Raw genomic sequence first — 26,760 nt, 5'->3', positions numbered from 1 at the left:
ATACATATTAGTTCTCGGTATTCCGGCCTTCTGAGAATGATCAAGATGGTTAGAAATAAAGAGCAGGACGAATCTACAGTGAAGACCGATATGTGTTGTTATAGCCAATTTTGTCGCAAAGGCATATACGAGAATGTTCCTGCGACTGGTGAGTGAGAGAAGCTGAAGTAATGGTTTGATGGTAGTTACGCTCCATTTACGATGATAGGTAAATAAAACTAAGCGGAGTGCACGCGTTTGCACGGCGTCGCAGTTTTGGGTTAATATAGCTTGATGCGGGTCTCATATCGACTTGGCACACTCAAGTTGCGGACAGATAAATGCAGTGTATAGGAGCAGTTTTAAAGATGATGGCAGCATATAAATGTTTCGGCTCAGGTACCCGAAGGTGAGATTATCTTTCAAAGTAACGTGATCGCTTCGTGTTTTGCAAGACAAGTTGTTGGTTAAATAGACTCCCAGGTAACGGTGTTGTTCCTAATTCTAGCGGCTCACTAGTTATGCGATACGTAGACTGGAGCACATTAGTCTGCAAAATTCGCATGGCCTCGCAACTACCGGTGTTCAATTCCATGTGCCCTGTACGGCACCACTTATGCACTGTGTACAGGTCTCTGTGAAGAAGTGTCCAGTCAGAAGTATTCGTTTTCTGACGAGGTGTCGCGCAGTCGCCCGCAGATGAAAACATTTGCGACAAAATGTTATTAGGCAAGTGATCTGTACAAGCAACAGTAAACGGTCCGAGGACCGGTCAGTACGACAAGGCAGATGGATCATCTGTCGGGGGTGACGTTGTGTTATTACTAACGACAAACTGAGCACAGGTCCATGGGATGGATGCGATGGATCGCTGAAGCAATCTGAAACCTAAGCAATGCGGCAAAGCGTGGGCAACTAGCGCATTGGTACATTTACTGCTTACTTTTGCATAAATGATTATAATTAGGTTACGGAGAGGATCTAGCTTGTTATATATACGTTGTGAAGCCTTTACTCTTCTTGTTTTTCCAAACTCTTCCTCGCAAACACTCTTGCGCACAAGCTATCAAAGAAAGTGGTTGCTACCACAGATCATCCTATCGATACACAGTGGAAGTCGTCCTCCACAGGGATTTTGAAATGTCAATATGACGTAGTCTCTGCAGTAAGCGCATGCATATAAGCGAACTGTTTTCTGAATAAAGTGTTATTTCGGCTTCATAACAACATATTTGTTGTTTTTAGATGTACAGATAACTTCATTGGTTATCGCTTTATATGTAGGACGATGTGATCTTGAAAGGAACCCTTATCGCGATAGAGCATGCAAGGAAAGAATTATGTTTCTCCTGGGGCCAGTAAGTTATATCCTATAAAGACTATAGCATTTACTATGCCTTTCCTTACGGCTAATCTTAAATTTAATGAAGCTTTAGTATTAAGAATGTCTCGCGCAAGTAATGCTTGCTTCCTTGAACAGTCCAGCTCAAGAAATAGACTAAGGTTATTTGCGACATGCTATATTAAGCTTTCATAAAACTTCAAAATTATCACACCGTAGATCACATAAAAAGAATGACATTAACCATTAATACAATAACAGCACAGGCGGCAATTTAAGTCGGAGGTATGGCGCCAAGACAAGAAACACTTAAGCTATTCCAAGTAACTAAGGACCTAATAAATAAAAGAAGACGCATAAAAGTGTCTTCCTTATGGCATCAGATCGAATTCGCTGAACTGCCAAAGCTGAACGTAGGCGATATTCTAAATGATGACTTTACAAACTGGGAATATTGGAAATTTTGGGATAATGTAATTGTGGAGAAAGAAACTGGGCATATGAAATAGAGGCAAAGCCATCAGCAATTTTGATGACATAGTAAAGACTGTAGGTGTATTCCGTACTGAACTGTAGAGTGCCCTAAGCAGCCGCATAACCTTGACTGGAAATAGTGACGAACAGGGTCCAGAAGTTCCATGCACAACTAGATATGACATGCGAAGGGCTTTGCAAGACATGTCAATGTTATCGCGGCCTACGGGCCGATGAATAAAGCAGCCAACTAGCCATAACCCAACGAATGATCTCCCTTTATTTTATGAAACCCAATTAGATGCATGGGGACAAAAGCGCCGCACTTTTTCACAGAGTTTAAGACGCAATATCGAAACGAAAACTACTGGCACAACATATCCCCCCCTTAAATCTTTCATTGTTTAGTAAGCTGTTAGAGGGCTGGTACTGCAAGGCGCTTTGTACATTAACAACTGGCGCTCACAAGGGAAACATAAGGCAATGAAAAACGGTGACTGGTCAACAACAAAGGAACATCACTTAACGCAAATACACTCAGCAGCAACCGCAAATTCTATAAACAAAACTCATGAAAACTCCATTCGCTAACTACAAAGAAATAATCTCTACAAAATGTTCAAAAGAACATAGACTATACGAGTAGAACGAAAAATCTAATAGAGTGGCCACATATAGTCGCCGTAACGTTTCGGAGGCTGTCATGCCGGTGGTGGTTGGACGCGAACAGGAGCCGGACCCGGTTGCGGCACAGAGTGGTCCGGGTCGGGAGTGGCCCGGTCGTCCACAACAGTAGGAAGAGGCGCACTTGCCTATGGCTCAGGCGTGTCTGGGCCGTGATCAGCACGGGAGGCCACAGGAGCAGGCAGAGACGCCGCCACCGCTTGAGATGTCTCACGAGCAGCTGGTAGCCCAGGGATCCCCAGTGATAGGAACCTCGTTGTGTTAACCTGTTGCGCGTTACAGGTCTCCTCTAGATACAAAGTACGGGGACCCAAAGGGACCCTGGCAAGTTTGGATGCATTCCAGAGCCTGGCATCATCGAGGCGTAAAGAGGACTGTCCGCGCTGCTTCAGCACTTTGTGGGAAGTGCCAAACGAGGAGTATCCCGTGAAGGCGAAGAAAGGTTTGCTCACCCGGACAAAGTCACCAATTGAGATGTTAGTTTTCTTTGTGGCTAGACAAAAATATCCGTGCTTCTTGCTGCTCTCTCGCTTATGCTTAACCCGACGATGCAGCTGACAGAGCTCGGTAGCTTGGGCCTTGAAGAAGGAAGACGGTGAGAGCCCGGACGACGTCCAGGCGTATTCTCGGCAGCCTTCTATGCAGCAAGGTGCTGGAAAACTCTATGAGCACATGATGCACAACCGCATGATCGAACATCTCGAAGACAACGGACACGTCCCAAACACCATGTTCGGATTTAGAGCTCACCTGTCCACGCAAGACGTGTTACTGCAGATCAAAGAAAAAGTCATCGACAAACTGGACACGCAGAGCAAAAGAGCCATCCCTGCACATGACGTGAAACGGGCTTTCGACAACGTGTCACATGAAGCCATACTGCAACACCTCAACGTATATAACTGCGGTAAAAATATATATAATTACATCAAAGCTTTTCTGAAAGAACGGACAGCCACAGTGGGAATAGGCAACTTACGCTCTGAGAAATTCAACATACCGCGAAAGGGAACGCCACAAGACTCCGTCATTTCGCCGATGCTATTCAATCTAGCGATGACCTCGCTACGCAAACAACTGAAGCAAATAGAAGGTCACGCAATATATGTTGACGACCTCACCATCTGGACTACGGGAGGGTCGACAGGTAAACAGCAAGACGCTCTGCAAGAAGTTGTTAACACAATGGAGAGGTACCTGGAAGAATGTGGACTGACGTGCGCAAGAAAAGTGAGAGCTCTTGGTACTAAGAAAGCGCACAAGAGCCCGACAACCGCACCATAAACCAGACCCGGAAGTAAAGGTGGGATGCATCATGATTCCGCAGGTAACGAGGCTCCGCATCCTCGGACTCCTGATTCAAAAGGACGGGGCCGGGGCAGCAGAGTTGGAAAACATTCAGAGAACAATGCAACAAATCACTCACCTTATCAAAAGAGTGACGAGCAAAAGGCACGGACTCAAGGAGGAAGACTGCACGAGAATAATACAAGCGCTGCTCACGAGCATCGTCACCTACGGGGCCCCATACGTTGACATGAAAAACAGTCAACGAGACAAACAAAACGCCCTCATCAGAAAATCCTACAAAATTGCGTTGAGCCTGTTCTCTTCCACATCCACAGTGAAACTACTCAAAATGGGAGTTCACAACATGTCAGAAGAGCTCGTGGAAGCGCACAACGTCAACCAACTCGAGAGACTAAAGCTAACAAAAACGGGAAGAGCCCTGCTCCAAGATCTGGGCGACCAAGTCCAGAATGAGAAGCAGCTACCTCGGCGCATCCCACACGAGATCAGGGACAAGCTACACATAAGTACTATTCCCAGAAGCATGCATCCCGAGTACGAAAAGGAAAGGAGAAAGGCGAGAACACAGGCGCTCAAGCACATACTGGAACGCGCAAACAGCAAAGAAGAAAATGTGAGATACACGGACGCAGCTGCGTACAGAACAAACGACCGATTTGCAATCAGCGTGGTCGACGAGAAGGGCGAACAACTTACAGCCACATCCATACGTGCGAAGGACGCGAGCACAGCGGAGGAGCTGGCCATCCCTGGCCATCGCAACGTGCAAGAAGACCCTGGTTACCGTGGTGACGGACTCGCAAGAAGCATGCAGGAGGTATGTGAACGGAAGGATCGGAAAGGCAGCACTTCAGTTCTTGACCAACACTGAGATAGAAACAGCACAAATCCTCTGAACGCCGGGACACGAGTCTCTCGCGGGGAACCAGGTAGCGCACTCCGCGGCTCGATATGATGCACGCCGAGCCATCTCTGACACGCAGAGAACACGGACCAACGACTGCGACGAGGATGATGAACGGATATCCAAGAAGTACTCGGATATCCTAGCGCACTACAGGAAGCAGAGGCGTCGCTACCCGCCCGCGCATAAGGCGATGAGTAGGGAGCAAGCGGTAACCTGGAGAAGACTCCAGGCTGGAACCTACCCGTATGGAACACTGCTGCACGCCATGTATCCGGGCGCCTATCGGCGAGACTGCAAGTTCTGCCCGCTGGACACGCCCAACACCTTGCGCCATATGGTGCTGGAGTGCAGAAATAACCGCGAAGTAACACCGTCATCATCACCACCAGGCGATAACATGCAGGAAGAAGCGGATATGGAGGAAGAATCGGAAGACCAGTGGGAGGCTGTGCTGGTGACGCAAGACCCTGACGCTACGGTTGGTGAACAGGGCTCGGGCGGCGGCAGCGAGCCATGGCTACCTGGACTGAGGAGGCCACCGACCTCTGGGCTCAAGAAGCCTGGTCTGACAATAAATTTTATTTCTCTCTCCCTCTCTCTTCTATGCAGTAAGAGAGCCGGGGGGACTCCCTTGGACGTGTGTGGTGTGCACCGCTGGATGCCAAAGTAATCGATGAGCGGAGTGGTTGATGGTCCAGCCGAAGTCCTTCAAAACACGACTGAATTGTTCTACAAGTCCGATCATGTGGGGTAGTACACCGAAGAGTGTGTCTGGCGAATGGCACGATGCTTCAGGAACTGGTCGAATTCCCGGGAACCAAACTGAAGCCAGTTTTTGCACAGAATCTCTTCGGGTTAGCCTTCTCTAGAAAATACTGAGAGCAGAAAGATTGTCACTGTGTACGTCGACACCTCGCTACAAAACTGTACTTAAGGCCACTTGTAAAAGGGTTCGCTATCACCTACTTGTACGTGGGTGATAGCGAACCTGAAATCGTGCGGCGCTCTTTCCATGGGACGAACGATGTCGATGGCGACCTTCTGCCATGGATGATCTGGCAGGGGCTCATGTTGCAGCGGAGTTACTGTAGTGTTGGCACTCTTGTCTGCAGCCCGGCAGACTAAGCAGTTGTGGATGGCAATTTCCACTTGGTTGTTCATGCCAGGTCACCAAACTACTCTCGTAGTCGCGCCTTGGTTCAAACTTCCCCAGGGTGGGCTTCGTGCGCGGTGGAAATGACCTGCGGTGAAAGGGAAGGAGGAACTACGAGCCTTATTCGCCCATGTCCCATACCCCTGTATTGCCTGAAGCATTATCCTTCGCATAAAAAGGACTACGAGCCTTTCCCTGCGGTAAAGCAGGTCATCGACCACAGACAGCTCTTCGTGCATGGCGAAGAATGGCTGAAGTTCACCTGAAATGGACTTGCTGGGAGGCCGAGATGATTTGACGTAATCGTTGACTAACTCCAAGGTAGCACCTTCACTCAGGGAGTGCTGAAATTGTTTTTTGGTGAGGCAGAGTGGAGCAATGAGAGACACAACCTTTTCGTTGAACGAAACACCTTCCTGCGAAACAGACACTGCAAGGCGGGACAGCACATCTGCAACTTGATTCTCTGACTCCTCCCGGTATTCCACCTTACAGTTATAGGGCAGAAGACGCTCTGACCAGAGTGCGATGTGGAGGGGGCGTCTTCCTGATCCTTGAGACGACAAAAGGGAGACAAAGGCTTCGCTGTCCGTACAACGTGTGAAGCGCCATCCACAGAGGAATGTGTGTGCCAACGCTCGGAAGCCCAGGCACACGCGAGTGCTTCTCGTTCACCAACTGCATACTTCCTCTCTGCTGGGGAGAGTGCGCGAGTGCGCTGCTGACGCCCATTCATTTGTTTAAGAACGGCGCCACGGCCCCATTCAGAAACATCTATGGAGACAACCACCGGAAGAGTGCGATCAAACTTCAGAATGACATGCTAGATGACAACAGAAACTTGACATTGCGAAAACTAGTGTCGACAGTACCACTCCAGATGTAGGTTTGATTCTCGCGTAGCAGTGCGCGCATTGGATTCCTGACTCCAGCAAGGCAAGGAACAAGGTTGCCATAGCACTCGACTAGACCGAGAAACGAACGCAAACCAGCGGTGTCAGTGGTAGCGGGAGTAGTGTTCAGGATGGAATGCGCTTTTTCTGGCAGCGGCGAGATGCCTTGGGCAAAGATCCTGTTGCCCTACAACAAAAATTCTGCGACACAAAAGGTACATTTGTGGATGAGCTTGAGTCCGACTGCCTTGAAGCGGCGGAGAACAAGGCCAAGTTCATTAGGTGCTCTTGTTCGGTCTTGCCGTACACAATAATATTGTCAATGTAAAACAAAACTCTGGTGCAATCTTTGAGAATCTGCGACAACGACTGCTGGAAGGCTGCGGGGGCAGACACCAGCCCAAGGCATACTAGCTTGAAACGGAACAGTCCGTAGTGAATCACGAATACAGTCGTCTCGGCTCTCAGGATGGAGTAGAACCTGGTCGGAGGCGGATGCAAGATGCAGCTTGGAGAAAGTAGTGCCACCGACGAGGCTGTTCAGGAGCTTTTCAGAATAAGGAAGCACAAAGCTGTCGGCGATGACTGCTCTGTTGGGTTCACGGGGGTTTATACAGAGTCGAATGCCGTGATCCTTCTTCTTTTCCACGACTATGAGGGACACCCTTCGCGAGGCATTAATGCGCTCCACGCCTTCCAGTTCTTCCAATCGGCGAAGCTTTTCCGAAACTTGAGGTCGCAGTGTCAGCGGGAGGCCTCAAGGTTTCAATGCGCAGGAGCCACCGCGAGTCGGATCTTGATCCGATAGACTAAACCCTTGACGAGACTAAGGCCTGGGGAAAAGAGGGAGCTGAACTCACTAGATAGGGTATTAGGAAGAGGGTTAGGTGGTGAAACTTGGCCTGGACCTGAGAGCTGGGCCACGACGAGTGTCGCTGGCGTGGTCGGTCTTGAAGCATTGCAGAGAAGACCCTTCAATGTTCACTTCGAAACCTTCGATCACACCAATTCCGAGGATTTATGTGGCTTTGGCACAATGCAAAACAGGAGGCACACCATGCGTTCCTTGAACGTTACTTCCATCAAGAAGGAACCATATATAGGAATGGAACGCTTAGAGTAATCGAGAAGCTTCACTTGCAGAATTGAAAGAAGTGACTCTTTAATCAAATATTTCTGGAAGAGGTAGTCTTCCAGGATGGAAAGAGACGACCGAGAGTCGACAAAAAACTTCAAGGACTTGCCGGCGACGAAAACCTCAGCGAAAATTCAACGAGGAGGACCGACCTCGGTAAGAAAGCTTAAACTTTCTGCATCATTGAATGAGTCCTTGCAGTTCACTTCATCGACGGCAGCGGTGCAATGACGCTGTCGCCTGCTGAAGATGTAGCGGAAGTGTCCAAGGTGACTGTAGTAAAAACAGCGCTGACCTTGTGCTGAAAAGGAGGATGACGAGGCGCGGTGCTGGCGGGAACCAAACGAAAACAGTGCGGTGACGCCTTGTTCGAGTCGCAAGAGCGCTCAGGGGAAACTGACTGACGGGAAGACGAGCGCAGCCGTGTTGTATACCCTGAAAGCAGAACGCATCGTGAAATTGCCTGCTGAACGTGCCCGGGAGCAAGCTCGCGAAATTGTTGAGCAGGCTGCTCTAGTTGCTTTGCCAGAAGCACGGCGCGCGGAAAGGAGAGCGATGAGCTTTCTTGAAGCAACCGTTCACGGAGGTGCTGTGATGTGATGCCTTCTAAGGACCTGTAGAGGAGGGAGTCGTCAAGGGCGACGAAAGAACACATAACAGCAAGCTGTCGTAAAGCGGCGGCGTACTCTTGTATGTACTAGCCTGGTTGCTGGTTACGGCGGCAAAAGCGATTGCTTTCTGCGATGACAATGCTTGCAGAAGCAAAATGCTGCGTTAATGCAGCGATGGCCTGGTCGTAGGATGACGAGTCAGTAGGCGAGTTTTTGGCCCCATAGGACGCTGTCGCGCTGCAAGCCCGCGGGGCGGGTTCGGAGATGTGGCATGGCAGAGCGAAGAAAATACATCATCATCATCAGCAGCAGCAGCAGCACAGCAGCAGCAGCTTGGTTAAGCCCACTGCAGGGCAAAGGCCTCTCCCATACTTCTCTAACTAACCGGTCATGTACTAATTGTGGCCATGTTGTCCCTGCTAACTTCTTAATCTCATCCGCCCACCTGACTTTCTGCCACCCACTACTACGCTTCCCTTCCCTTCGAATCCAGTCCGTAACCCTCAATGAACATCGGTTATCTTCCCTCCTCATTACTTGTCCTGCCCATGCCCATTTCTCTTTCTTGATTTCAACTAAGCTGTCAATAACTCGCGTTTGTTCCCTCACACAATCTGCTTTTTTCTTATTCCTTAACGCTACACCTATCATCCTTCTTTCCATAGCTCGTTGCGTCGTCCTCAATTTAAGTAGAACCCTTTTCGTAAGCCTCCAGGTTTCTCCCCCTACGGGAGTACAGGTAAGACACAGCTGTTATACACTTTTCTCTTGAGGGATAGTGGCAACCTGCAGCTCATGATTTGAGAATGCCTGCCAAACGCACCCCAGCCAATTTTTATTCTTCTGATTATTTCAGTCTCATGATCCGTATCCATGGTCACTACCTGCCCTAAGTAGATGTATTCCCTTACCACTTCCACTGCCTCGATACCTATCGTAAACTGCTGTTCTCTTCCGAGACTGTTAAACATTACTTTAGTTTTTCTGCAGATTAATTTTTAGACCCACCCTTCTGCTTTGCCTCTCCAGGTCAGTGAGCATGCCTTGCAATTGGTCCCCTGAGTTACTAAGCAAGGCAATATCATCAGCGAATCTCAAGTTACTAAGGTATTCTCCATTAACTCTTATCCCCAATTCTTCCCAATCCAGGTCTCTGAATACCTCCTGTAAACACGCTGTGAATATCATTGGAGAGATCGTATCTCCCTGTCTGACGCCTTTGTTTATTGGGATTTTGTTGCCTTCTTTATGGAGGATTACGGTGCCTGTGGAGCCGCTACAGATATCGTTCAGTATTTTACATACGGCTCGTCTACACCCTGATTCCGTAATGCCTTCATGAATGCTGAGGTTTCGACTGAATCAAACGCTCTCTCGTAATCAATGGAAGCTATATATAAGGGTTGGTTATATTCCGCACATTTCTGTATGACCTGATTGATAGTGTAAACATGGTATATTTCTCAGTAGCCTTTACGGTATCCTGTCTGGTACTTTGGTTGACAGAAGTCTAAGGTGTTCCTGATTCTATTTGCGATTACCTTAGTAAATACTTTGTAGGCAACGGACAATAAGCTGATCGGTGTATAATTCTTCAAGTCTTTGGCGTCCCCTTTCTTATGGATTAGGATTATGTTAGCGTTCTTCCAAGATTTCGGCACGCTCGAAGTCATGAGGCATTGCGCATACAGGGTAGCCAGTTTTTCTAGAACAATCTGCTAACCATCCTTCAACAAATCTGCCCTTACCTGATCCTCCCGAGTTGTCTTCCCCCTTTGCATGCCTCCCAAGGCTTTCTTTACTTCTTCCGGCGTTACTTGTGGGATTTCAAATTCCTCTAGAGTATTCTCTCTTCCATCATCGTCGTGGGTGACCTGCTTTGTCTCTTAACGCATACATCTAATTCTTGCCTATTCCTAGTTTCTTCTTCACTGCTTTTTGGCTTCCTTCGTTCCTGAGAGCATGTTCAATTTTGTCCATGTTATACTTGCTTATGTCAGCTGTCTTACGCTTGTTGATTAAATTGGAAAGTTCTGCCAGTGCTATTCTAGCTGTAGGGTTAGAGGCATTCATACATTGGCGCTTCTTGATCACATCTTTCGTCTCCTGTGATAGCTTACTGGCATCCTGTGTAACGGAATTGCCGCCGACTTCTTTGTCACACTCCTTAATGATGCCAATAAGATTGTCGTTTATTTCTTCAACACTAAGGTCCTCTTCCTGAGTTAAAGCCGAATACCTGTTCTGTAGCTTGATCCGGAATTCCTCTATGTTACCTCTTACTGATAACTGATTTATCGGCTTCTTATGTACCAGTTTCTTCCGTTCCCTCCTCAAGTCTAGGCAAATTCGAGTTCTTACCATCCTATGGTTACTGCAGCGCGCCTTGCCGAGCACGTCCACGTCCTGTATGATACCAGGGTTATCGCAGAGTATAAAGTCTATTTCATATCTACTCTCGCCATTCGGGCTCCTCCACGTCGACTTTCTGCTATCCCGCTTGCGGAAAAAGGTATTCATTCTCCGTATATTATTTTGTTCTGCAAATTCTACTAATTACTCTCCCCAGCTATTCCTAGAGTCTATGCCATATTACCCCACTGACTTGTCTCCAACATGCTTCTTTCCTACCGTGGCATTGAAGTCGCCCATCAGTACAGTGTATTTTGTTTTGACTTTACCCATCGCCGATTGCACGTCTTCATAGAAGCTTTCGACTTCCTGGTCATCATGACTGGATGTAGGAGCGTAGACCTGTACGACCTTCAATTTGTATCTCCTAATAAGTTTCACAACAAGACCTGCCACCCTCTCGTTAATGCTGCAGAATTCCTGTATGTTACCAGCCATATCCTTATTAATCAGCAATCCGACTCCTAGTTCTCGTCTCTCCGCTAAGCCCCGAGAGCATAGGACATGCCCGCTTTCGTCCTCCAAACTTCACTGAGCCCTATTATATCCCATTTACTGCCCTCTAATTCCTCCAATAGCACTGCTAGACTCGCCTCACTAGATAACGTTCTAGCGTTAAAGGTTGCCAGGTTCAGATTCCAATGGCGGCCTGTCCGGAACCAGGGATTCTTAGCACCCTCTGCTGCGTCGCAGGCCTGACAGCCGCCGGGGTTAGTTGCTTCGCAGCTGCTGGAGTCTGAGGGCCGAGGTTTCATTGTTGTATTCATTTAGGAGGTTGTGACCAAGTACTGCACCAGGGTGGCGAATCCTGCTCTTGGGAGGGAGTGCATTACCGGTTCTGGTCACCGGGATCAGGCCGCATTCCCGGCCTGTTTATGCAATTTTATCAACACGCGAACTTTTTCTTTAATCCGGTGGAAAATTGCGCTGCACCGGGATTCGAACCACAGTCCTCTTGCACGCGAGGCGAATGATCTACTTCTACGCCACGGCTCACCGCTGAAATGACGATGACCTTCAATTCCCAGGCTGTGTAACAGGAGCGCTTTGCATCGTTCGGGCGGGAAGTGAGATGCTCCGGATGCCAAAAGAAAGGCGACAAACATGCGAAACCATTGCGGCCGTTGAACCTGTGAGTGGCCCTGCACATGCAGAAACGGTGGCGGTGGAGCGAGACTGGAGAAATTCATGACGTGGTCGGCGTGGCTGCAGGGGAGGTACGGCTTGAGAAAAAGAAAAGAACAGTCTAGAGTCCTCGTCGCCAATGTGGTATGGCGGCCTACGGGCCGACGAAGGGAGCCAACCAGTTATAACCAAACGAATGATGGTCCTTTATTTCATGACACCGAATTTTATGCTTGGAGACAACAGCTTCACAGTCGTTCGCAGGGTTCCAGCCGGGATATTGAGGCCAAAATTAACAACACAGCAATGTCCATGGTAGAAGCAGTAAGAGAAAATGGAAGAATTCATATGATCAAATACGCAGGGGATATTATAATCATGAAGCTTGCGACTTTTTATTCGCAGTGCCTCAAGACTTCAAGGAAGAAGTAACACGAGTGTTCTAATTCACAAGAAAGGGAACCTTATAGGAAATGAAAAATTTTAAGCGCTTTAGTTTTCTTGCATTATATTACAAAATATTCACCAATGTGATTTCCAGTACAACCAAGGCAACTTGTAATTATTCAACCTAGAGAACAAACTCGATATAAGAAGGGATATTCTACAATTTAGAATGTGCCTGCCATTAGTTTTGCCTTAATTGACATTAAATCTTTAAAGACCTTCTCGATACGGCCTTCATAGATAACGAAAAGGCACCTGGTTCAGTTGAAATATCAGCTGCCACAGAGGCATTGCGTAGCCAAGGAGTACAATCAGCGCAAATTTATTTCTTAGAAAACATCTACAAAGATGCCACAACCACCTTAATGTACTGGAAGTTCAGTGATAAGATGTTCATGAAAAAGGAGCCTGGCGAACAGACACAATCTCTCCAATATCTTCACAATCCCTTCGCTGCATGTTAGACGTATACAAGCTGCTCTACTGGGAAGCATTAGTAACAGGGAGGCACAACGCCAAGTACCTGAGCATCCTGCGCTTTGCAGATGACATTTCTTGCTTCAACAATGTTGGATCTTAGTAGATAGGAAAGACGGGTTTGAAGTTTAATAAGAAGAAGAGAAACGCAGCGGTTACGAAACTGGGAAAAAATACCTTTCATGTTTGTCAGTCCGCCTCTAGAATATGTTGAAGAGTACGTTTATCTAGGCCAGTTACTAAGACGCAACCTAAATAGTGAGGAGAAAAGAAAAGACTAGGCGTAACCTCAAGAGACATGAAAACAGCGGTGTGCATTAGAGTGCGAACACGAGTGACCGATATTCTTGACGAGGTTAAGAAGACGAACTAGAGATGCGACGCCATGTAATTGGTAAGGTAACCTGTTAATCCGATGGCCTGTTAGATCAGCTGAATTGGTGCCAAGGAAATGAAATCGCAGTCGAGGAAAACGAATACGCGGTGTGATGAAATTAAGAAATTTGTAAACACAAAATTTGCCGTTACCGGGCGCACGAAAGGGTTAGGTGAAGGTCGATGGCAAAGGTGTTCGTCTGGCGGTGGAAATAAATATGCTGATATTTTATACCTTATATATAGTTTATAGGTATCCTTACTTTGTATTACGACAACTTTTCATATTTATTATCATTTTGTAAAATCTGCCAGAAAACCTTGTGGTTCCCATAGAAAAGTCTGTGAAGCCAGGTTGCGATGTAATAAGCTTTTCAGAGGACTCACAATAGGAGTCTATTAGTAAATAACCATCTAATGCTTTCTTACAGCCCCACAGTTGTGGATGTCCAGTAAACACTGTCGTACTCAAGATTCACTTGGTAGTTTTCACAGCATGCGAAAAGCATTAGCTGCAGGTTTGGGTTGTCAAAAAGCCACATCATGCTCTCACCGCTTTTGCTGAGATTTCAGCCAGAGCCAGCTTGTCAAGACAATCCAAAATTGTTGCCATCCTGGCGCGGACGTCCTGGAACGAATTGCAGAAGCACATTAGTTATCATGAAGTAGGAACTGGAATGTTATCGCTCCTAATGGTTTCAGTATGATTGTCTGACTGGGGCTTGAAAGCGAAGTGAAGATTGAACTTCTGCAGTAGAGCAGTTTAAACATATCATTTCTAGAATTACATATTGGCCGGCAGTTAGCGCTCATGTTACGACAAAAGATTGCGGTCATTAAGCACAGGCTGCCGTCAGCTGCAGTTTACACCTGACCACTGGTTTCTGAATTCTGCACATGCAAAGCCGTTAAGCATTTACCGTGAGCAGTGACTTTACCTCTGCTCCGTCGTGAGCTGTAAGATGTACAGCGGGCTCATTGCCCACATTATTACCTGCCCTCGGTGACGATGAAAATAATATGGGTGCTGATTACAATACTAATAAGCTCCGTAATTGTGGCTCATACCCGCTCTGTGGGAACCACCAACAATTGGTTAGCTTGAGAAGGCAAAATTTAAAAGGTCTTAAAATAAAGCATTTTCGTACTGTTGAAACAAATCCTTACCCGTCCGCATGATAAAAAAGAATAACACAGCAAGCAGAAATAGCAAGCAATAGGTAAGAGCGAGAGAGAAAATAAGAATGAGGCAGGTGGACGTTAAGTCCAATGTGAAGTTTTGACTTCTAATTTTCAAATTATTGATTAGGCCGCAATTATCAGACTCGTGTTTCATTTCCAATACGATCTTTAACCTTCAATTAATATGTGATTGAGCAAAGATTAACGTTAGGGTGTCGCCAGTGACATTGTTGAGACCCTAACACATTTATTGGGTGAGGACGAGGCTTGCACCCACTCTTTCGTACTTCAGCGCTTCAAAATGATCTATATACTCTTAGCACGCTATTTAAAACTTTCTTCGTTCTTTTAGGTGCTTACGACTACAAGTAATTCAAATTTCAGGGTAAGAAATTATGTAATATGTTTTTGCAAGCGTTTATAACCATGTGCTAATACATATGCCATCTACTATGACGGCATCTGTAAAACTAGTAGCATCAAGCGGCGTTACTTCGTATGCATTACCCGATGTTGCACCTCGTGGTCTACTACTAAACATCCTGTGCCTCTATCCGCCAAACCTCCTAAGAATTCAGTAATTTTTTTTCCTAGAAAGCCGTCATTGCTCGTTCTTAAATAAGGGCAACAAATGAAGCAGTTGCGACATGAAAACGATACCCACACTGTGCACTAATGGTAGCAAACTTACCCCAGTTTGGTCCTCTGCGTAGCTGTAGCACATTCGTAAGGCGATGCAGAACACGTTAAACTCCTGGAAAGATAAGTGACTAATGTGATTAAGGAATCGTAGTAAAAGTATGAGTGCATACTAATTTAGTGCGACAGCTTTGGAAAATGTACAGAAGTTCTATATTTAGCACTTTGTTTGTCACTTGGACGCTCTATAAAGGGACATTAGTACAAAATATTTTTAATGGGTCATTTGCTAACGTCTTGCCTGGTAAGTCATGAGAAACGTCAGTAAAGGACACATGTTGTACATACATATATATAAACGAAATGTGTCACTTACTAATGTGTCGCGCCAGCCGAGACGTCAGTAGATTACATGTTGCGCACATTTATACGTTTCTAGAACATCCTTGTTCTTTCGGGGAAATTCGTATTGGGATTCCTTTGCACCTTTCTGTTACAGTCGGATGGACGACAGTTATCCTTAGACTCCGAAGCTGTCTTTCTGAGAAACCCATACTAGCTTTCTTTTGGGTCTTCGGGCCACAGTCTAGTGGATGCCAATTTTTGTTTTCACGAACTATTCTCGTCCTTTCGAGATTCCGGAAAACTGATTCGCCATATTTGGTGTTCCAGAGCTTCGATTCTTCCAATTATTAGCCTTCGCTCTAGGAACGGTTAACCTCCTGGTTAGATCAGACGGTAGAGCGAGCACTCCGGAAAGGCTTCGTTGCTGGACTCGATTCCTGGACCAGTGTCTTGAGCCAATAAGAGAAGAAAGAAAGAAGAAGAAAAAGCAGAAGATAAGAAAACAAGAAGACACGAGGGGTCGGTGGCAGAAATAAAGAAAAAAGAAGATAGAAAATAAGAGCGTACGAATAAAAAGAATACAATATGATAACAGAAGAAGAAGCGCAAAAGTGCAGGCGCAGCTACGTGGCAAATGGGAGAAGGGACATGTAGCCGAAGAGAGCAGCCCAGCTACACTGGGGGACGAAGGCGAGTAGAAGGGGCTGGAGGCCGAACAGGACGGGTGGATCGGGGAGACGGCGGCAACCCAGTGCAAGCAGTTCTTCAACTGCCGCGGCTACTACCAGCGAGCTCAGTGGACCTCCCACCGGAAGCCGCAGCTACAGGCTGACTGCGCCACTTCCCAGATTCCCTGCTGCTACGATCCGCAGCTTGCGGAGTCGCCAGCGCGATCCAGGGCCTAGGTCACACCACCCTCCTCACCCCTTGACCAGGCCAACCGTGGACCGAACGTCGGACACAGCGACGTCGAGTCTACGACGCATTGGCGGGCCCAACGACGTGTCGTCGGAAGCACCGACGACGAAGTGACGTGGCCACGTCGATATACTTTATGTAAATGTTTTCTGCTTCATAATACGTCGTGTGCGAGGACTTAAGACAACATTTTCAATTACCTAGTTTTGTATATAGTTTGTCGTATGTTAGGGCTTTACCATTGCGTGGGCAATGCGTGCTTTCTCGATATATGTATTTTTCTTGCGCTCATGGCCCATAAAGGCTTTTCCTAACTCAAACGTTCCTTGCGTCATTTTTGCCACCCTGACACTGTGACAAAATATTGGCGAGCCTGCCAGGATTTATTTCCTGAATTCTCGGTCTCACACTTCGTAGGAACATGGATTATGAGAAGCTGTTGGGGATAGCCAATTCTCTGGGACTGAGCCGCGAAGAATCGCTTAGCCTTTTTAATCGAGCGTAAAAAGAAGCTCGAGAAGCACGCGCAGCGGAAAAATAAATTTCGTTGTTAAATATGCGTTTGGCCGATGCGTCTATCGCAAGAGATGACGCTGACAGATCGTCTGCTTCTTCGGAAATGGAGACACAACAACCAAGGACAATTTGTCCACGAAAGTTAATGGCTCCATTTGACGATAAGAGAGATGACCTTGATGCTTATCTGCATAGTTTCCAAAGACTTGCTTTGGAACAAGGCTGGGAGCGATCTATGTGGGCGACAGCGCTTAGTTTATGTTTAGTTGTAGAAGCGTAGAACGTGTTCGTAAGAATGCCAGAATCTGAGTCCATGGACTACGACAAAGTCAAGAAAGCATTACTGCAGAGATTCAGGCTAACTACAGAAGGATTCCGTGAGAGATTCCGGCATAATAAACCAGAACACTCATAGACTGATAAACAGTTTTCTTGCCGTTTGACAAATTATTTTGATAGATGGATGGAAATGGCAAGCACAGAGAAGACGTGTGAAGGAGTCAGGAAGTGCATTTTGATTGAGCAGTTCTTCGCTTGTTTTAGCCCAAAGCTCAATGTTTTTCTTAAAGAACGTTCACTAAAACGTCTAGACGACATTGCTGAATCTGCTGACCGATTTCTGGAAGCGCAAGGCTTGAGGAATGTAAGGAAAAACGAAGAAGAAACTCATAATAGAGACAATTGTGTAAGCCCTGTTAGGCAAGGTGTGGTACCTAAGGTACTTAGATGTTTCTTGTGCAGCCGCGTCGGTCATCGTTCAGTAGATTGTCGTGTAGGAGGGAACCGACCACAGGCGCATATCATTTGTCAGCACTGCAAGAGACGAGGACACCGCACAGAAGACTGCAGACTACAGAACCAAGCGTGATTTCCCTAAATGGTCGAAAGGTAGCATCATCGCAAGAATCAACCAAAGATACCCAGGATACACATGATGCGTCGAAAACCGTGGTCTTGGACAACAAGGGCGCTTTCGAGAAGGTATCTGTAACTGGGTCTAGTTGACGGGGAGATCAACGGAATACGAGTCTCAGTTCTTCGAGATAGTGGAACCAACACGGCCTTGGTGAGACGGAGTTCGCTTCAGGAGCAAGTACTAACAGGAGAAACGGCGGCGGTTATCATGGTCGACAGCATGGTTAGGCATTTATCTAAGGCCAGAATTCAAGTTTCTACTCCCTACTACTCCGGATGACTGGCAGTGAAGTGCGTAGATATGCCGCTATATGATTTAATGTTGGACAATCTACCAGCTGTAAGAAGCGTGGATCACCCTGATATCAAGTGGAAGAGCAGCTGCACCCGACACGTGAAAATGAAAGAAAGCAGCAAGAGCACGATTCTAACATGGCGACACAAAAAATTAAGACTACGGAGGATAGTCCAGCAGTTTTGTCGGTGGAAGCTAGAAGAACAAGTACGCTGCAAACATTGAGGGCACTTAAGGTACCTGCAACCGAAGCACTTGCTGTGACGCCGACAGAATTTGCGGAAATGCAAAGAAAGGATGATTCCCTTCAAGCCTGCTTTGACAAGCAAGGAGAGTCAACGACAAATAAAAGAGGAAGAACCATTTTTGAATTACAGAAGAAAAATTGATTGTTGTACAGGAGATGTAAGGTTACCTCGGGCTGAGAAGTGATGCAGTTGATGGTTCCTAAATCACTACGACGGACGGTCTTGAATCTGGGACACGACAGCATCATGGCCGGATACCAAGGCATAAAAACGACGGTGGCTAGGATCACAAAATAATCTTTCTGGCGAGGACTACAAAGCGAAGGAAAATATATATGAAATCCTATGACATTTGTCAGCAGACGATGCTAAAAAGAAGAGTCAATCGAGTTCCACTTGGGAATATGCCAACCATTGATATGCCATTTTATAAAGTAGCAATAGATATCCTAGGACCAATAAAACCAGCATCAGCAAAAGGAAACTGCTATGTTGTCACGCTGGTCGATATGGCGACAAGATATCCAGAAGCCATTGCTTTAAAAGGCATAGATGCAATTCAGGTTGCCGAGGCTCTAATAGAGATGTTCTCTCGGTATGGCGTTCCCCGAGAAATTCTTAGCGACCGGGAATCCAACTTGACATCTTACCTAATGAAGGAGTTCAACAGGTTGCTCTCGATAAAGCAGTTGCTCACAACGCCGTATCATGCTATGGCGAACGGCCTGGTAGAAAGATTTAATGGCACATTGAAGAATATGATAAAGATGTGTCAAGAAAGGCCTACGGATTGGGACCGCTACCTACCAGCATTATTGTTTGCATACAGGGAATTGCCACAATTAAGCCTCAATTTTCGCCGTTCCAGATGCTGTATGGACGCATGGTTAGAGGTCCGTTAACTATCCTCAAGCAGGTATAGGCAAATCAAAGACTCGACACTGAAGTCAAAACGACATATACCTACGTGTTGGAACTTCGAGAGAAGCTGGAAGAAACGTGCAAGTTAGCATATCGGACTTTGGAGGAAGCCTAAGAACGATATAAAACCTGCTATAACAAGAAGGCAGTGACAAGACGCCTCAATCCAGGAGACAAAGCACTTGTCCTTCTACCCAGTGATGGAAACAAACTGTTGATGCAGTGGAAGGGACAATTACAGGTAACCCAGAAAATGAACGTGATGGATTGCGAGCTCCTGATGAACAATTATAAAAGAGTTTTTCACATCAACATGTTAAAGAAGTATGAAGAGAGGCATAATTCGCAACAATTTCAAGTTGTCAACATGGTAGTCACAGAAGAAAAAGACGTCATGGAATTACACACCTACCACTACAAGAAAACCATGGGGTTAGAAAAGCAGTCATTAATCCATGTCTGGATGGAGAAGAAGCAGCAGAGGTAAATTATTATTACACAAGTATGACGAATCATTCTCGGACCTCCCAGGAAGAACAAATGTTATTGAGTGCAAGTTAGAATGCACCACGGACACACCAGTGTACGTCAAACAATACCCATTGCCACAAGTAGTTAAAGAGTCTATCGAGAAGAAGGTTGACGAGATGTTACGTCAAGGCATCGCCGAGAGGTCTACATCAGCTTAAAACGCACCTCTGGTCGTTGTAATAAAACCAGATGGCTCTAATAGGCTTTGTGTAGACTTCAGGAGGTTAAACAGCGCATTAGTGTCTGATTCTGAGCCAATACGAAGAGTGGACGTTGTTTTTGCAAAGGTGGCAAGAAAAAAGCTATTTTCAAAGCTTGACTTAGCGAAGGGGTACTGGCAAATACCCATCGAGAAGACATCCAAAACAAAGGTGGCATCTTCAAGTACAAATGGGCTATTTCAATTCAAGTACATGCCATTTGGACTAAAGACAGCCGCTGCAGTATTTACGAAATTCATGAGAAGACTACTTCACGGTGTGCAAAATGTGGAACATTATATTGACGATATTTTGGTGGCTACAGACACTTGGAAAGAGCACCTGGAAGCATTAGAAGGATTATTTTATAGGCTACAGGAAGCCAAGCTGACCATCAAGCCAACGAAGTGTGAATTTGGTTTTCGCGCGGTGACATTTTTGGGACACAAGTTAAGCGTGGTACGCATTTCGTAGAAAGACGAAATACTACAGAAGATTCAAGAAGCGGATCCACCGAAGAACAAGAAATAAGTACAGACTTTTCTGGGATTGACGGGGTTCTACTGGAACTTCATTCCACATTATGCGGAGATAGCTCATCCTTTGGTGGAGTTAACAAAGAAAGGCCCAAGCGATACAGTGAAATGGACAAAAGCGCAAGAGGACACATTTGAAACACTCAAGCAGCACATGGCCAATCCTCCCATTCTGGTGGCGCGCAACTTAGAGAGTTTGTTTTGCGCACAGATGCATCAGAGAAAGCGCTTGGGGCGGTGTTGCTACACGAAAATGACAATGTATTACACCCTGTATTCTATGCAAGCAGACGATTTCTCGAAAGGGAAAGGCACTACTCAACTGTGGAAAAAGAATGTTTAGCTCTTGTATGGGCAGTGAAACGGTCTCACATATCCCTGTATGGAAAACATTTTTGGCTGCAGACAGATCACCAACCCCTTGAGTTCTTAAATAAAGCAAAGTTTACTAATTTAACTAATTCCAGAGTGATGAGATGGAGCCTTGAGCTTCACGAATGTAGCTTCCATGTAGAATACATTAAGGGAAGAGAAAATGTTGGAGCAGATCTTATGGGTAGAACTTCATACTACATGACGTGACAAGAGAGAGAGAGTAAAACTTTATTCAATGTAAATAAAATAAGGCACGATGGTTGGAGTCCCCTATTCCAGGGCCCCACTGGTACGAGCGGCTCGCTGGGCTTGGTCCAGAAGAGCCAACTGGCTCTCCCGACCCTCGTCCGCAAGCCATGCCTCCCACTGCATATTCCTCATTAGTGGATGTTGGTGTAATATGGGACTGTCTATGTGCGGAGGCCTCCTGGGGCACTCCCATGTGATGTGTTTTAGTGGGGGTGTGTCTGTGCACCACGGGCACTCGTCAGTGAAACTCGTGGGGTGTATTCTGTGTAGGTGGTGCAGGTTGGGGTATGTATTCGTCTGAATACGACGCCAGTCCCTCTCCTGTTCGCTGTTTAAATCGGAGTGAGGATGTCCAAAACGTCTCCGCTCCTGCCTTTGCTGTAGGAGGATGTCACGAGAATTCGGTGGAAGGACGTCGCTAGGCCATGCCGTTGCGCGGACGTTCAAACCTCGAGCAATACAGTCTGCCCTAGCGTTTCCTGCCAGTCGCTCGTGTGCCGGACACCAGACGATAGTGTGGTGCCCCTCTAGTTGAGTGCCTAAAATTTTGATTATTGATTTGGGTGCCGTTCCTTGTAAAAACAGGCGGCAAGCCGCTTGTGAGTCGGATAATATGACAGCCGAATTGGTTTTGCGCTCGGCGTCCTGAATGGCCAAGGCGATGGCTGCAGCCTCTGCCACGCATGCCGAGGAGGTTTTGAAGGATGCCGTTGTTATGTTGTTGTTGCAAGTAGAGACTATGCTGAAAGTGTCTGAGCTGGCTCGACTGACATCCGTATAATACACCCCCGGTCCCATGCCGAAACGTTTGTGAACGGTCTTTGCCCTTGCTCTGCGTCGTCCGGGATGGTACTTGGGGTGCATGTTTTTGGGAATTGGGGCCACCGCGATGTGCGATCGAACATTGCGGTCTATCTGTGCCGTTTCCTCTCCGCAATACTGGGGTCTCAGGGGAAAGCCTAACCTCGCCAATACTTCCCTGCCCTGAGTTGAACAAAGTCTTTCTTTCTGGGCATACAACGTCGCGACTGCGCACTCGTCAAAAGTATTGTGCAGGCCCAGTCCCTCGAATCTCTCTGTGCTAGTGCATTCGGGAAGACCAAGGGCGGTTTCGAAGGCTTTTCTTATTGCGTTTGCCTGTTTAATCTCTTGGTTTCTCAAGGCCTGATACGGAAGGGCGTATGTGAGTCGGCTAATTACGAATGCGTGAACCAGGCTGGTGGTCTCTCCCTCAGTTAGGCCGTCTCTGCTTCTTGCCACTCTCCTTATCATTCTGGCCACGTTTCCTGTGACCGCCTTTAGTTTTTGTAGGGTGTGAGATGTTCCAGCAGTCTGCTGTATCCACATCCCCAATACTCTGAGTGTCTCCACTTCACGAATTGGCACCCCGTCGAGAGTCAGAGTGAGCGGCACGCAGTCCTTCTTTCTTGCGTACTTCGCACGCACCCGAATGAATTCCGATTTTTCGGGTGCGCATGCCATGTCCGCCGCCCTCGCGTATTCCACGACTGCGTCTATGGCCTTTTGAAGGGTTTCTTACTTGTCCCCGTAGGACCCCTGGTGAGCCCAGAACGTGATATCATCGGCATATATCGCACAACCAAGATTCGGGTGTTTATCTAGCTCCACGGCTAGCTTTCTCATCCCTACATTGAATAGCAGTGGAGAGAGTATAGCTCCCTGAGGGGTACCTCTGTCGGGACAGTTGAAGGTGTCGGACCTCGTGGAGCCTAATCTGATTGTGGCCGTGCGGTGGCTGAGGAACGAGCGCACGTAGTTATAAATTCGCGATCCGCAGTTCACCGCTTCCAGTCCCTCCAGAATTGCGTGGTGGCAGATGCTGTCGAAGGCCTTTTTGATGTCCAATGCCAGTACAAATTTATCTTCCGACCCTCTGTTGGGGTGCAGGACCTCGTGCTTTAGTAGTAGAAAAATGTCCTGCGCTGACACGTGGGGTCGGAAACCGAACATGTTGGAGGGGAACATGTTGTTTAGCTCTATGTGGTTCAAGAGCAGGACCTGCACAACCTCTTCAAAGAGTTTCCCCGCGCACGACGTTAGGCAGATGGGTCGAAGGTTGTTGATGTTACGAGGCTTACCTGGTTTTGGAATAAGAATAATTTTTGCTTCCTTCCATTCTTTTGGAAGGACGCCGTCCTCTGTCCAGACCGTGTCGTTAAAGAATTTGGTCAAGCTCTTTAGCGTGTCGTCACTTAGATTGCGAATCATTGCGTTCGTGACCTGATCTACCCCTGGGGTCGTGTTTTTCTTGAAGGAGTGTGCCGCTGCGTAAACCTCTTCAAAGGTTATGGGGGCGTCCAGTTCCGGTTGGTCCTGACCTTCGTAAACGGGTTTGGTGGATTGCCCGGTCGGTACAGTTCCTACGTATATCTCTTTATTTTGTCTATCATGTCAGCTTCCCGACCTTCAAACTCGTTTTCAAGCAGCTTAAGTGTGCGATTCGCGACTGTTTTTGTTCCTCCCGGGTCAATCATACTTCGAAGAATGCGCCATGTTTTCTTTGTAGTCAACGTGCCCCGAAGCGAGTCGCTGAACTGACGCCAATTGCTGTCGCTTAACTTTTGTGCGTATTCGTTAGCTTCCTGCGCTAGCTGAGCTATCCGTATCCTGAGTTTACGATTAAGCTTCTGCCTTTTCCACCTTTTTGTGAGGCCTCTCCGGGCTTCCCAGAGATGCAACAGGTGACGATCCACGGCTGGAGCCTCCGTTGTCGTTTCAATTGTTTTGGTGACCCTAGAGTGAATAACTCGGATCTGCTCGGCCCATTCTCCTACGTCTGTTATGCTGCCGATTGTTTTCTGTTTTTCACGAAATTTGGTCCAGTCGGATAGCCTTGCCTTGCCAATAGCTCTTCGAATCCTGGCTGCATTAGCCGATAAGCTTAAGATATAGTGATGACTTCCTAGGTTTTCACTTAGGTTCGTCCATCGCGTCTCACTTTCGTTGTTGGTGAACGTGAGGTCGGGGGAAGTGTCCTGGGACACGCTGTTCCCGATTCGCGTTGGGAGATACGGTTGAGTTAGCTGGAAAAGTCCGTAGCGCTCTACAACGTCTGCTAACAATATGCCCTTGGGATTGACTCTACTGTAGCCCCAGTTTGAGTGTTGAGCGTTAAAGTCGCCTAACAACATTAATTTGTCCCTACCTTGAGCGAGTCGCACCGCGGTGGCCACCACGTTTTCAAAATCCGCCTGTTTTTCTCTGGGAGAACTATAAACGTTGACAATAATTGTTTTAGGTTTGCCCCTTTTCTGCGGCCAAATCGTGATTATCTGGTGCTGAATAGGTTCCCGGAAAAAACAATTTACGCTAATCGCGACATCCTTCTTGGCAAAGGTGGCTACTTGAGGGTAGTCAGGGTGAGCATAAAGCTCGTAGCCTTTGAGTTTTTGATTTTGTTTCCCTATTTCCTGAATACAGATAACGTCGGGAGGGATTGGTGCCGATTCTATGTAGTGCGTGAAATTAGCCAATTTAGTGCATAGCGTGCAGCAATTCCATTGCCAGATTTCAATGTGTCCGGTCTTTGTGTTGTTTGCCATATTATCCGTGGATATTACTGTCGCTATCAGTGTGCTCTATAGCTTTCGGTGTCCTGGTAGGAGCTCCCGGACTTTGACTGACCCTCTTTCAGGGAACGGCTGCGGCTTTTGTTTGCACATCCTCTACCATTCGTTTGAGTTTGTGTAGCTCTGCGAACATTAGTTGCATGTTTTGTGCTAACCGTTGCAGCGTTAACGAATGAGTGCTGGAGGCGGTACTTTGTTGCAGTGATGTTTGTGGTGGTGATTTGGAAGTGTGGTCCGCAATTTGTATGGCTTGCTGTGATGTGCTGTTGTTTGCCGTGCGCTTAAAAGCTTCAAACTCGGCTCGTAGCTCGGCTAAACTGTTTCGGAGTATTTTGTTTGCTTCTACTATTTTCTTGTACTCTGGGTTTTGTGTGATTGGTGTAGGTGTATTCTTAGCATTGGCAGTGGGAGATGCGACTTGCGCCCAGCTCACCTGATTATTTTGTGGGGTGCTGCATGCCAGTAGGATCCCTGGTGACTTGCTTCTTGGGGCCTCCTTCTTTTTTGTCTGATCTTGCGGCTGAGGCACCTTGGGCCGGATGCCGACCGTCTCCTCTGGCCCGGCTGCCCGGAACAAGATCGGCTCCGCGACGGCGAGCGGGTTCTGGAGCGGCTGCGACGATCCATGGCCGGAAGAAACTCCAGCTCGGAGTCCTCGTCTTCAGTGGCGAACCACCGTAGCTGGGTCTTCGTTGGTTTTTTTGGCCGTGGTCTTGATACCTGCCTGACTGGCTTTAGTCTTTTGGGACATCGGCGGTCACCCGTTGGATGATCACTCCCACAAATGGCGCATTTGGGTGTGCACGTGTGTCCATCGGCAGGCTCCAGCACCCCGCACGAGCGGCACACCTGTACGTCGGGCTGTGGACATACGTCGGTGCGGTGTCCCACGGTGCCACAGGTACGGCAGAATTGAACCGCATTTCAGTAGGGTGTGGAGAGTTTCTCTCCCCCGAAGTAATAAACACACCTTGGCACTCGGCTGCGGTAGAAGGTGAGCAAGGCACTTTGTGAGTCGCCCATCATTCTTGCGTCGATCAACTCCAGTCCCTGCGATCGGATACGTAGGTTCGTTCGCAGCACGTCAGAAGGGGTGTGTGCTTCTATCCCGTGGATTACTCCCCGCGTCGTGTCTTCTCCTGCCGTAACGTACGCATTGACCGGGTGTTGTCGTCCGTTGATGTTCAAGGATTACATGGCTTGCATGACCTTGGCCGTATTGCGATTTGGGGTGGATATCACTGCAATGTTCGAACCTGACTTGATTCTTAGAATAAAATTGTTGTCAGTGGTTCTGTCCTCGCACGCCTCCATGACGGCTCTTGCCAGTGCCCGACTGGTAACATTCTTGAGTGGTAGCCCTTGGTGTGGTCTGATAACCACCTTCAGGTCACTCTTCGGTAGCGGCAGAAGACGCTTGAGTCGTGGGTGCCCGCGATGCGCCATGGGTTTGGACGAGTTGGTAGTCGGACCTGATGGGAGTGCGCTTTCTTGCGCGGAGCGGCGCTGCTGAGCGAGATTTTTCTTTTCCTTCAGGGAAAGAACGCGCTCCCATCCTGCTTCTGCGGTCGTTTCGTTGACCACGGTAGCGCTTTGCACGTTGTTGTTGATCGTGGCGGCCTTATTGCATTCGTGGTGCGGTGTTGCATCACCCACCTGAGATGCAGTGAAATCCATTTGTTCTTCAAGTCGCGACGTTGTAATAAGTCGCGGGTTCGATGTCGCAGTAGGAGTTCTTAAGGCCGCCATGTTCAAATGCGCGCTCACCCGCCGGCGCCGCTCTCCTAACTGAAGTTAGGGTTAGCTGCTCGGCACGTTCTGAAGGTGGAAAATCGGCCGTAAAACGCAGAAATATGGTCCGACGGACCTGCAGTTGGACTCCACAGGTGCCGGACCACTTCTTGGAGATGGTGGTGATCGTTTCGGGCCGGTCCCAGAAGGTGGTCCGCCCGAAAAACCAAACATGCGTAGCCCG

General features: G+C 47.5%; 1 protein-coding gene across 1 annotated transcript in view; it reads right to left on the bottom strand.

The window, feature by feature from the left end:
- Positions 1 to 26,534, bottom strand: part of LOC129387352 (uncharacterized) — a 39,288-nt gene extending 12,754 nt beyond the window's left edge. The window contains exons 1-2 of the mRNA XM_072286210.1: positions 26,442 to 26,534; positions 25,219 to 25,398 (exon numbers count right to left, since the gene is read on the bottom strand). Of these exons, the coding sequence (XP_072142311.1) occupies positions 25,219 to 25,398; positions 26,442 to 26,534 (273 nt within the window). The remainder of the gene's footprint in view (positions 1 to 25,218; positions 25,399 to 26,441) is intronic.
- Between the last annotated feature and the right edge of the window lie 226 nt (positions 26,535 to 26,760).

This window comes from Dermacentor andersoni, chromosome 2, assembly GCF_023375885.2.
Source record: "Dermacentor andersoni chromosome 2, qqDerAnde1_hic_scaffold, whole genome shotgun sequence".
Lineage (NCBI taxonomy): Eukaryota > Metazoa > Arthropoda > Arachnida > Ixodida > Ixodidae > Dermacentor > Dermacentor andersoni.
This window is presented reverse-complemented; position numbering and strand designations above follow the sequence as displayed.